At 38.3% G+C, this 13,103-nt stretch overlaps 1 protein-coding gene and 3 non-coding genes across 4 annotated transcripts; 2 read left to right on the top strand and 2 right to left on the bottom strand.

Annotated features, from left to right (window-relative positions):
* Positions 1-1,154: 1,154 nt before the first annotated feature.
* On the bottom strand, positions 1,155-1,236 carry Trnas-cga. The gene has a single exon. It is a non-coding gene; the product is annotated as a tRNA-Ser (tRNA).
* A 7,571-nt stretch (positions 1,237-8,807) lies between these two features.
* Positions 8,808-8,889, top strand: Trnas-aga. Its single transcript has one exon. It is a non-coding gene; the product is annotated as a tRNA-Ser (tRNA).
* A 1,370-nt stretch (positions 8,890-10,259) lies between these two features.
* Trnas-aga lies at positions 10,260-10,341 on the bottom strand. The gene has a single exon. It is a non-coding gene; the product is annotated as a tRNA-Ser (tRNA).
* A 1,606-nt stretch (positions 10,342-11,947) lies between these two features.
* On the top strand, positions 11,948-12,778 carry LOC120636934 (chymotrypsin A-like). The gene has a single exon (XM_039908504.1). The coding sequence runs from the start codon at positions 11,948-11,950 to the stop codon at positions 12,776-12,778; it is 831 nt and encodes a 276-aa protein (XP_039764438.1).
* The last annotated feature ends 325 nt before the right edge of the window (positions 12,779-13,103 follow it).

Here is a 13,103-nt window from a genome sequence, read left to right as displayed (position 1 = left end):
TGTAACAGTTAGTTTATAAGCCCTGTTTTTATCCTTTGAGCTACCTCTAAAATCGCATTTTTGTAAATCCAAATAAAATAGAAAAAAACGAATATTTGTTTGTTCTTTTAGAACTGCTGTGTCATTCTGTTAGCTTATTGATGTATAGAGTTTACAAGCGAACAATACACAAAGTGAAATTTCACCTTATTAAACACGCTTGAGTGGATCAATAAACTATTATAGCTCTGCCGAAGTTTAGAACTAAATCGTATAATCATCATGGTAGAATGTAACACAGTAACAAAGTCAGTATCAACCATCGCGTGTAGTGCGACAATTAGTCGCGGTATCGCCGCGGCATCTGCGGCTCCGACGACGCGATGATCGCTGTTATCTTCACATATACCGCTAATTACACCACTGGCTAACACTACACAGTTAACTCTTTGTGTGAAACATTGTCTAGCTATGTCAACAGTATTGTGTAAACATTTTAATTCCTCATCTTCGTAATAAAAGAGGACAAAATTGACATTTAGGGAATTGATGTTGTCTTTCATTAATATAATTTGTTCATAGTTTATATAATAAAGCAAGTGCAATACGTATGAAGAAAATCCTGATAGTCATGTTAAAATGTAGCACAAAAACAAAAGTCAGTATCCGCCATCGCGTGTAGTAAGACGATTAGTCGCGGAATCGCCGCGGCATCTGCGGCGCCTGCTATCTACACATCTTTCACTAATAACACCTCTAGATAGCCCTAAACACTTAACCTTTTGATCCCTTTGTGTGAAATACTACTTGCCTTGATTGAGAGCTAAAGGCACACGATCAAAGCCTTAGTAGTAGCATACCCTGAGTAGAAATCACATTTAACGAACATTTTGCGATGTTGAGTACTTAAGTCTACTGTAACGAATGCAGTTTTTTGCAATACGCTCTTCAATGTAAATCTGCAGTAATTGCAGTTGAAATAGTTATTACAGAAAAATTTATATTATTAAAAATACCAATAGCGCCAGCATTTTGAGTACCATGCCCATACGTGAACTATTAATGATAGTTTGTAATCATTATTATGCTATTACTAATTACAAAATACCTTACTACCACTTTATTTATACAAAAAAATATAAAGTATGTTCAATCCAATCTGGATTTAAAAATAACGCAGCCGGTAGGATTCGAACCTACGCTCCCAGAGGGAATCTGATTTCGAGTCAGACGCCTTAACCACTCGGCCACGACTGCTGTGCAGTGGAGCTCAAAAACAATTAGACTGATGAAAAGGTTGAAGTTTTTTACTGGATTCGCATCCTAAGGAATCTTAAGGTTTGTATTAATATACTGTTTGGCGAACTTCAATACGTAAAATTTATAATAATAAGAAAAAAAATCATTTCACACACTAGCATGTATTTGGCTCATATATGCACATATACCTACTCTTTCAATTCATTGTTAGTATAGTAACAATGTAGCCATGGCAAAATCTGTGATTAAATTAGTCTTTGACAATAGAAACTTAATAATGTTCAAACTTATATTTTAAATTAATTGCTGTCGAAATTAAAGGTTTAGAGTTTTAGAGAAGCGGTGATAGCGCAGTGGGTAGGAGCTAGACTTCACTTTCGGGGGGCCGAGTTCGAATCTGTGCTTTTTGTGACAGAGCTCATCCGGGAAAGTACTATCGCCATGCTTATTTCTGTCACAAAGCACCGCAGAAAATGTATGAAGTCTCTTAAAAATGTATGGCGACCAAGATACAGACAGAAGTGAATAGAAAGGCGGGTTATTTTAACTGTCCAGTTATTGCATTAAATTCGGAGATGTTTTTGGTCCAGTTTTTAATATTCAAACCGTATTTATTGCTTATTCGCATCTAAAGCCTGTAGATAGGTAAAAATATAAACGGTGGCGCGGGAACAGCAAATTCGATTAAAAATGAGAACGATGGTATTTTTAATAAAGCGGCGCGCAAAGCCTTCAAACGAAATATGCCTTTGTGAGCGTCACCCAATATCTCCACGGATTCAACCGCCTTCGCAAAAGGCGGCCGTGTCTTTGGGGATTGGAAATATTCGGATGATTGTACTGAAATGCGTGTAACAAGCCCGTCTAATAATTCGCAAGAAAAGAAACATGTTACAATAAATAGTTTCGAAGTGATGTTAGAAAATGTTATTTTTTTTTTTTTTTTTTTTTTTTAAAGTATATAGACAAGTGCTTGACTGCAATCACACCTGATGGTAAATGATGATGCAGCCTAAGATGAAGCGCGCTTGCCTAGAAGATGCCTATTCACTCTTGATTTGAAGGTACCCAGATTATAGGTATCAGGGAAGACGGAAGATGGGAGGGCATTCCAGGCCTTTGCGGTGCGGATCAGAAAGGAAGAAGCAAAACGCTTCGTACGTGTTGATGGTATTTCAACCACGTAACGGTGCAGATTCTTTCGGTGCCTCGCAGTTCGATGGTAGAAAGGAGATGGTTTGACCAAATCGAATAGCTCCTGAGCACACTCTCCGAAATGTATTTTGTAGAAAACAGCCAGACAAGCAACCTTGCGCCGGTGTTCAAGGCTTTGAAGTCTACTGACTACAAGGTCGTTGCCAATGAGTCTCCTAGCACGACGATCCACCGAATCCAAAGCATCGAGCTGGTACTTGGCAGAGCCATCCCATAAATGGCTGCAGTACTCCATGCACGACCGAACCTGAGCTTGGTACAGGGTTAGAAGCTGTTCTGGCGTGAAGTAGCGCTTAACTTTGTTGAGGATGCCAAGTTTTTTGCCAGCAGTTTTAGCTTTGGACTCGATGCATTGTCCAAAGCTTAGATTGGACGAAATGCTGATACCTAGGAGCTCAATACTATTCGTGATTGGCACAGATACATTTCGGAAAGTCGGAGTTAGGGGGAACGGACTCCGTTTGGCGGAAAACAAACACGCTTGGGTTTTGGAAGCATTAAACTGTACCAGATTAGTGTCACCCCAATCGGAAACCTCGCTTAAGGCCAGATTAACGCGTTCCACCAAGGCCTCTCTGAGCACAAGAGTTTCGTCTCCACTAGCTCGTGGACTGGACATGTATCTAGCCGTCACAGTGCTGTCATCTGCATACCCAAAGATGCCGGGTTTTAACAGATCATTTATATGCAGCAGGAAGAGCGTAGCGGAAAGAACCGATCCCTGAGGGACACCAGCGTTGATGGCCATTAGGTCAGACGAGGACCCATCGACGACAACCCGAAAAAATCGTCCACTCAAGAAATCAGCGATCCAGTTGCAAAAACTAATGGGTAACCCGTAGGCTGGAAGCTTGTGCAGAAGACTTTCATGCCAGACACGATCAAAAGCTTTCGATACATCGAGTGAAACGGCGAGCGCTTCACCGTGCTTATCCATGGCTTCACCCCAGATGTGCGTGGCATACACTAAAAGATCCCCTGTTGACCGATTTCGTCGAAAACCGTACTGACGGTCTGACAGGAGTTCGTTGTTTTCTAGGTATGCCAGAAGTCTGTTATTAAGTACACGCTCCAGACTTTTACATAATAAAGAGGTGATAGCAATTGGTCTGTAGTTAGATGGGTCGGCACGGCTACCCTTTTTTGGAACAGGTTGCACGTTGGCAATCTTCCAAGCTTTCGGGACCTGAGTGGTTTTAAGGGAGAGGCGGTATAAACGTGTTAGAATAGGAGACAATTCGGGAGCACAGGTTTTAAGAACCACTGCTGGAATTCCGTCTGGACCACTGGCTTTATTCACATCCAGATTGCGGAGCACTTTTAAAACCTCACACTGTCGAATGCGTATCTCTGGCATGACAGAGTCACAAAAAGGTATGGTTGGTGGTGAGGCACTTCCTGAATCTAGCTGTGAATTAGCTGCAAACAGAGATCCTAAGAGGTTAGCTTTATCTGTTGCAGTAAAAGCCAGAGACCCGTCAGGTTTCAAAAGGGGTGGCAGCGAAGGACGGCAAAAATTCGTTTCGATGGACTTCGAAAGGGACCAAAAAGCTTTACTACCACGTGGATAAGAAGCTAATTTTGCCCCGATACGTATGGTGCGACTAAAACGAGCTCTTTTTAGTACCTTCTTGTAGGACTTGGCGGCTAAGTTAAAAGCTCTCTTCTTGGCGGTGATATCCGGAGCTTTTTTTGAACGGGCTTCAGCCCACGCTGCAAACGCTGTATCTTTATGTGCCTCGGCTTGGGCACACTCAGCGTTATACCACCGTGGAACCCTGCCATCGAGTGATACGTGAGCGAATGGAATAATGTTAGGAACTTATAGTTCCCTTATACCCTCATAGTTTAAGTAATAAGTTTAACATCATGTCGACTAGGCGTGTAGACAATTGGTTGGCGAGGTGGCAAGCGCAGCAGGATAAAAGTGTCCTATGGATCCAGCATGTAAAGTGTCACTATAGAAAATTTCGCCAAAATCAGTTTAGGTTTAGCGTAAGTAACAAAAAAGTTTTAAATCCCCCGGTATTATTAACCTGTTGCTAAATAAAAGACTATATACATCTTCAGGATCCAAGCTATGTATCATGTACTAAATTTCGTAAAGATTGTTGCAATTTTCAATGATTGTGCATAGGTAACGAATAAACAAATAGACACACTTTTGTATTTATGATATTCCCATCCCTTAGCGTGGGCTAGATGGAAGACAAAGTATTTGGCAAATAACTTTTTATCTTGTGCAATGCTTTCAACAGCAAATATAGTGAGACGGACATTTTTCACGCCAAAATTGGCACTTTTAGGAATATATTTGTGGCAAAATAAGTATTAGAAGCTTTTTTTTGGGTACGTTTTGTGTAATTTTCGCTTAGTACTTAATTCCTAAGTTAATGTTATAGTTTATGTATATGTATAACTAAGTTGTGGAAACTTCATTGGTTTATGTGATATAAAATAACGACATTATTCCTACGTGTAATAATACTGTTTGTTTCCATTGAAAGTTAATAAAGGAAAATAAATAAATAAATAATTAAGGATTTGGTTAGAGGAAGGGCGACTAGGTACAGCTGATTGATTATCACTGGATTTTGTTTCCATTGGAAGTGCCAAATATGACATACGAGTGTCTATAACACTATTAGTTCTTTGAACACTCGTATTACAGCTTCACAACTTACAGCGCCAAGATGGTGTCAATCAATTAGAGACAAAAACAAAGTGACAAAATCTTTGTATGGGAGCTATACGCTCGACCGTAACAGGAAGATCTTCCTCCGAGCGGGTGATCGTGCTCGGGGACCGAGGTCCTATATAGGCATTCTTCGTGAATACTTCGCTAGCGCGATGCAGGATTTTTGTGGCGCCATCTAGTTCTGTAATGTGGAGACCGCTACACCTTTCCAATTAGTCTATAACAGTCTACTGCTGGACTACAGGCCTCTCGAAACGGGAGGTTGTGCTCATAACCACTGAGCTCAGTGGTAGTGCAGACGGGATTGCAATCGCAGTTGCAGTTGCACAGAGCACCCTGTTGCCCGTTCACCGTTATCTTTAATAAGTCACGCCGCACGCCCCTCTAACTGCGGATGGAGAGCACAACAATTGTTCAACCATCAATAATTGTACTAAAAATTACGTATAATAAAAAATAAGTCTCAATGAAATACTTAAATGAAACAACTAAGTTAATTGTCACAATTCTATCAGCGAAAGTAAAATAAAGCGTCCCTTAAAGTGGGCGCCCATTAGGGGTTTATTAGAACGTAAACTATAAGGGTCACCGCTGATTTATCTGTTTACTTTGCAACTCCAGACAGACGACAACTCATTGAACTGTAATCTCCCAGCAGTGGGTCTGGGAGTGGGGAGGTTAAAACTGTAACGAACTATAACTCGCAACTGTTTAACGGGCCTCGTAAATAAAGCAAATAGGCCTCACTAAGCCCAGCATTAAAGTGTGCTTTGCTGTAGGGCCATGATATTCGAGTAGATGGATTTATGCGGTCGCAATGCATATACTCTGAAATGTAAATAATTGGAAAAACAGCTTATCAGGACATGATACGAAATGTCTCCTTTTTTTTTGCGTACCTATTTTATAAAAAATATTTTTTGCGGTCTGACTCTATCACTTTGTCTTTGGAAGTTATCAATAATGCTTTAGTTGCTTTAAAAAACTTTTTCAATAAAATCAGGTCTAGTGATAACGACTAAGACACCGGTATCAAAAAACACACCAACTCAAAATTCAAAAAAATTCAAAATTCACTTATTTCAAGTAGGCCTAATATAAGCACTTTTGAAACGTCAGGTCTGTCTGTTTGTAGTGATTCTACCACCGGTTCGGAAGGCAGATTCTACCGAGAAGAAGCCGGCAAGAAACTCAGCAGTTGCTCTTTTCCAACATTAACAATTTACATTTTGCATTTTAACATTCATTTTTCTATCTTGTGAGAGCTGAAAGCGGAGCCGGATGCTTCCAAGCAACCTTGTCATTAAAAAAATCATCAATTGTATAGTAACCTCGCTGTAATAAATGTGTTTTAACAAATTCTTTAAACTTGTGCATTGGCAGGTCCAAAATCACCTTAGGAATCATATTATAAAAGCGTATACTCAATCCCACAAATGATCCCTGTACCTTACGCAGACGATATGCAGATGACACTAATTTATGACCATTTCTTGTAAGTCGACTGTTTATGTCCACTTTTTGTTTATAAAGACTAATATGTTGTCTTACAAATACTATATTGTTATAAATATATTGTGAAGCTACAGTAAGTATGCCTATTTCTTTAAACTTCTCACGGAGGGATTCGCGTGATTTAAGTTTATATATTGACCGTACAGCTCTTTTCTGCAATATAAATATAGTTTCGATATCAGCTGCTTTACCCCATAACAAGATTCCATAGGACATAACACTATGAAAGTATGCAAAATAAACTAGCCTAGCTATTTCAACGTCAGTAATCTGTCTAATTTTTCTGACTGCGTAGGCAGCCGAGCTTAGTTTACCCGCTAGTGAATCTATATGGGCACCCCACTGTAGCTTATTATCCAAGGTCACGCCCAGAAAAACTGTGGAAGTCTCTATTTTTAGTGATTCACCATTTATCATTATATTTTTATCAATTTTCTTTACATTTGGTAAGATAAATTCGACACACTTTGTTTTTTTTGCATTTAAAAGTAAGTTGTTAACTGTAAACCAGTGCGACACATGCGACATAACACGGTTTACTTCGTCAGAGTTATCTTTACTCCTATCAGTCTTAAAAATTAGAGATGTATCATCTGCAAACAATACAATGTCGCATGTTCCACTGACATGGTACGGTAGATCATTTATATACACTAAAAATAGAAAAGGACCCAAAATCGAGCCATTAACATTGGTTGTCAATCAAGTATAATTTAATCTATTTCTTCAAAACTATTTATTGATTAAAAATAATTATCAGCAAATTTGTTAAAATCCTTATAAATTTAATAAAATATCTGGCATAAATTTAATTATAGTTATCCAAAGTTTAATTATTTACCAACTTTATAAAATTAATTTAACACTAGTTTCACAACACTTCATATTTCACCTACCATATATTTGTGCTGTTCTCTAAAAGAGCAACCTGTATTTCCTGTATATACGTATATATATAAGTGTTTAAGATGGGATGACTTTGATGGCGAAATAAAAAGTAGTTTTTTGAAACTAAGTATTATAAACATTTTACGTAGAACTTGGATAAAACATCATGTATTTACTCAAGGTATATCTATTTAAAATTATCTGGTTGTTTATACAAATCGATAACAAACGTAGATATCCTCAAGATACTTAATTATTAATAGGTCTAAATCGTACTGTCCTTTTCTACAGAAGAATACAAGACGAAAAGTATAGCATTAGCAGACAAACACCCATACACTGAAAAATATTCATATTTTTCAGTGTCTGGGTGTTTATCTGCATATAATACTAATATGCATAAGTATTTATGTATATAATTCATAAAAATATTCATCAGTCATCTTAGTACACATAACACAAGCTACGCTTACTTTGGGGCTAGATGTTTGTATTGTCGTAGTATATTTATTTATTTATTTATTTATAATGTGTCCGCTAGTTTCCTGACCGAACGGCAAGTCACATCCTTAATTTGGTATAGTATTTATTGTGGTAGTGTTTTAGTTTGAGTCGGTCGGTTTAAGATTAAGGCCGGAGTTATGTCGGGTGCGGTATCAGTGGACTTTAGTTGTAAGCTCTAATGCTGAGATTACTCTGGTCTAGACCTTAAAATAATTAGTCTGTCCAGCACCTACGTAGTTATGTAGTAACAATATGAAACTAATTTTGAATTCGACAACAATCCGAAATGTATAATTGGAAAATATACGATTTTTTACGTTAGATTGATAGGTTTATTTTTAAGTTTCTACAATTATAGATCTATATAATTTTACGAGCTGGGCGTCTTTTGAGCTTTCGAATATAGACTACTTGATACTTATTCTTATAATCGGTATACCTTCTAAGCAGGTTTTCGAATATTATGTTTTATAGTCAGTCAGTCATCAGGAGACATAGTGGAACTCTGTTTTGTCATGAGTTATTTAAACAAAAATAATAATTACAGGTTTTGGCTTATTAATGTTAGTAAATGTGATTCCGTAAGATTAATCGTAGTCATGTCGACGCTGGGTTGGTGACACACATAAATATAATAAAAGAAACAGGTGTTTTAGTTTCAATACTAGTATGACACAATTAAAGTTATAATATAAACTTTGGTTGTATTAATAAACCTGTACACTTATTACAGAGTGAGAATCACGAAGCAGTCGTGGCCGAGCGGTTAAGGCGTCTGACTAGAAATCAGATTCCCTCTGGGAGCGTAGGTTCGAATCCTACCGACTGCGGATTCATTTTTATTTCTATCAGTTTTTTTTTTTTTGATAAGAAGTAAGTAGGAAGTAGGAACCGAAAGATTTAAGATTTTTGGAAATAATATCAAAACTATTACAAATGTAATAGTTTTAATATATATATGAATAATTGCGAACGGATGGACGCGAATTGAACTGGTGAAATTTCTCTGTTCTGGTCTCACTAACTACTGGCTAGTTACCTTATCTATAAGATATACCGCTATCGATTAAAAGTTCCGGTACGATGCCACGCAGCAACCGATGGGGCTGTTAACCCCCAAACAGGTTGTCCCGCTCCCGCCTTAGACTGCAATATCACTGACTACCAGGTGAGCTTCCAGCCGGGGCTGGCTTGTTGTATAAAAAAATGCTCGCCTCGTGCCTACACACAATCCAAAATACCAACAGTTTAAAATCGGAACTTGTTATTATTATTGTTATTTTGTCACAGACATCAAAGCTACACTAACTGATTCAGGGGCCGAGCGTCAATCCGGGCCGGATATACAACTACCGGCGCCGCGCCCGCCGCCCGGTTGTACCGGATAAGTGGCTTACCGGGTATCTGTTTGAGCCGCCTTTGATATCGCCCTTTGCGGGTGCCTTATTATAGAGTACTGTTACTAACTACTTGCAATAACTGTTTTGTGTTCTGACTGTCAGTTTCGTAAACGTTTCAAGTAAACGAACGCAGCAAGGTTAGCAGTCTATTTCTGCCGCCAAGCAGCGTTGGTGCAATGCTGTGTCCCGGTCTGAAGGGTGTGGTTGCCGGTATAATCACAGGCACATAAGGTTTAACACTTATAATGAATAAATAAATATTAATAAATACATATACTACAACAATACACACATCGCCATCAAGCTCCAAAGTAAGCTTAGCTTGTGTTATGGGTACTAACATTTATGTATGTATGTATATGGACTGTTGAATATTTTAATGAATAATATACATAAATACTTATGAACAACCAGACACCGAAAAACATTCATGTTCATCACACAAACATCTTCCAGTTGTGGAAATCGAATCCAAGGCCATGGAGTTATGACAAGAGATATAATTGATGGATACAGATCGATGCTTCTTGCATGCCCTGTGAGGCGTTGTTCCGTTTATAGGCGATTGTTTTCCACTTATCATCAGGTGAGCGATCTGCTTGGTCCGTCAATTATTATCTTAAAATAAGACATTGGTCTTTTGTAGTGAGCTCTAAATACTTGTTTACCTTGCGCCGCTCAGGTATATCTGTCCACCGCATCGGGGTTCTACCAGCACTGCGTTAACCAGTGCGGGGTCCTCTTGCCTCTTCTCTAGTGTAATAATTTTATCATAATTTCTAAAAAGCAAAAAAAAAATTCGCAGTCGGTAGGATTCGAACCTACGCTCCCAGAGGGAATCTGATTTCTAGTCAGACGCCTTAACCGCTCGGCCACGACTGCTTCGTGCCTTACACGTTGTAAAAAGTGTACACGTTGTTTTACATTCACTTTTGTTCAACTTAACGTTGCGCTACTTGTACAAATATTATTTATTTTTATGTGGCCATAAAAAATGGCCGTATAATAAACTAGCAAGTACCGACGGCTTCTGATAAGATTTTTTTCTCACAAGAACTTTTATCTGCTGTTCTACACAAAACACTCCTACCCACCGCATCACATCGCCCGCCCACAAGAACATTTTGCCCGACTTTCTAGGCAGATCCCAATGGTGGTAATATTAGCTTGCTTGTCTTCCTCAAGTACCTACTGATCTATAAAATGCAATAAACATTTTCAAATTCGACTGGTAGTTCTACAGCTAACAGTCTCTTCAGCTTTAAAAATGACCCAGACGTGGTTCCCATCCTCGAGATCAAGGGCGTATGGCTTGAATTGTAGTTCAACGAAATTAATCTTCCCAACGTTAAGAATTATCCGATTTTGATCGTAACGTTATGATGATTTTATTCCCTATTTCTTCTAAAGTCCAGAATTGAGCCTCTGGCAGACTGGTTCTGCACTTACTCGATCCATCGATGACGCTGAGGCGCTACATTAACAAAAAAAAGGGGACAACGATGTATATAATTTGTATACAAAATAACGCAAATATTTTCGGGTTCTACATGAAAAGGCTTCAACGATGCCAATTTGAAACATATATCAACAGTTATTAGGTTTTTGGATTTCGGCTTCACTTGCATTTATCGATATCAAAATGTTACTTGCTTCGAGGCGAAGGAAACATCGTGAGGAAACCCGCATGCCTGAGAGTTCTCCATAATTCTCTCAATGGCCACCATGGTACATTAGTGCCTGAACTCTTCTCATTGTATCAGGAGATCCGTGCCCCGTAGTGGGCCGGGAATGGGTTGATATGATATTATCAGACGCGTCCTGTCCAAGGTTCTGTCAGCGCATTCTAATTTGCGGTACAATCCTATGTAGTGCCATGTGTGAGATTCTCTACCTACGTTTACTTATTCGGTCGCGTAAAAGTTAACTACGATTTATATGGTTTCGAAAGAACGTCATCTAGTGACAGCAAGATTCCAGTATTGTTATTAGATGTACACGAATACCGTTTAAATTGTGGTTAAGTTTCACATGATCGAATCAGTTAAAGTAGGTAGAAAATGTCAAACTATGCTCTCGATTTGTAGATCAGTGACAAACATACAGTTTTCAAAACTATCGCCGAGTGTTTAAGGGAGTGTTATGGTGTGATATTTTTTATATATGTTGCAAATAAAAATTTCAGTTGATCATAAAATTTAAAATTCATTTATTTCAGGTTGGCCCAGTTCATAAGCACTCTTGAAACGTCAAGTCAGTCTGTTTGTAGTGACTCTACCACCGGTTCGGAAGGCAGATTCCACTGAGAAGTGCTGGCAAGAAACTCAGCAGATTGCTCTTATAAAAAAGACGTGTCTTCCTTTTCTCGGTTGATGTGTAACAGTAAATATTTAAACGTGATTATAGTCATAAAGCTAATTACATATTACAATTAAAAAGGAAACTGGTTGAAACGTACCTTTATTATTTCTTCTTAATATTTTTAAGGATGTTACTTTTTCTGCAAATCATTATTTATAGTATTTCACATTGTGAGAGTGAGTTGCGTATATACGGAGGCCGAGATGCTCTGAGAGACGAGTATCCTTATGTGGTTCGGTTAGAGGAACAGACAGATCTGTATGAAGACGGAAAAATGGAGACAAGATTTTGGCCATGCTGCACAGGTGCCGCACTAACTCCATCTTGGATTCTGTCTGCAGCTCACTGCAGTGTAGAAGAATACTACAAAAAAAATGCAAAGACAAAACTCATAGCAAGATTTAATAGTTATTTGCCGAAATATGGGGGGAGTATAAAACCTATTTTCGAAGTCAAAATTCATCCAATGTATTATTACCACGAGCTGGACGCATTCGAACAATTAGATTTCATATTAAAGAATGATATTTGTTTATTTCGGAGCGAAGGTATCTTGGTAAATCATTACGGAAAATTAAGCCCACTTGACTACACCTCCCTGATGGGCCATGAAGCCCATACTCTTGGATATGGCCTAACAAATGCGACTGCATCGCAAAAACCATTGCAAGTTCTTAAAGGAATGATACATAACTGTCTTAATGAGGATCAGAAGTTAGCGTACATGTTGTGTCTGGCCCCAAGGTGCGGAGTGCAAACCACTATCTGCGGAGGGGACTCGGGTGGCCCAATTGTGCATGCCTCTGGAATAGTAGGTGTTAATTCCAACTCCATAGGAGACTGTAATGAACACTCCACATCTTTAGACGTTAGTGCGGGAACTGCTGCTAGTGTGTTTGCAACGGTAAGCTCGAATATTGACTGGATATCAAATATTATTGCAAATAAATCTAATTAAAGTACAAGGATATTGAGAGAAGATATCAAAAACTTTATTTATAAATCTGCTTTGAATACGTTGCCATACATACTTATTCGACATTTTGTTATATAAAAAAATAGCGGTCTTGCATTCATTAGTATGAATCAATCAAGTCTTCTTGATCTTCCAACCTTGTCTTGCATCTTATTATAATAAGATCTTTTTAAGTGTCAGTTTTGCGAAATATGAGCTATCAAAATTGTACTTATGGCGCCATGATTAGTTAATTAAAACTAAAGTTAATTGTAAAAAAAGGCTTTAATGACAATGTGAGATAGTGATAACAAAAAAAACGACCGGT

The sequence above is a fragment of the Pararge aegeria genome, chromosome 3 (genome assembly GCF_905163445.1).
Source record: "Pararge aegeria chromosome 3, ilParAegt1.1, whole genome shotgun sequence".
NCBI classification, from domain to species: domain Eukaryota; kingdom Metazoa; phylum Arthropoda; class Insecta; order Lepidoptera; family Nymphalidae; genus Pararge; species Pararge aegeria.
Note: the sequence above shows the minus strand (reverse complement) of the source record. Positions and strands in the feature narration are given on the sequence as shown.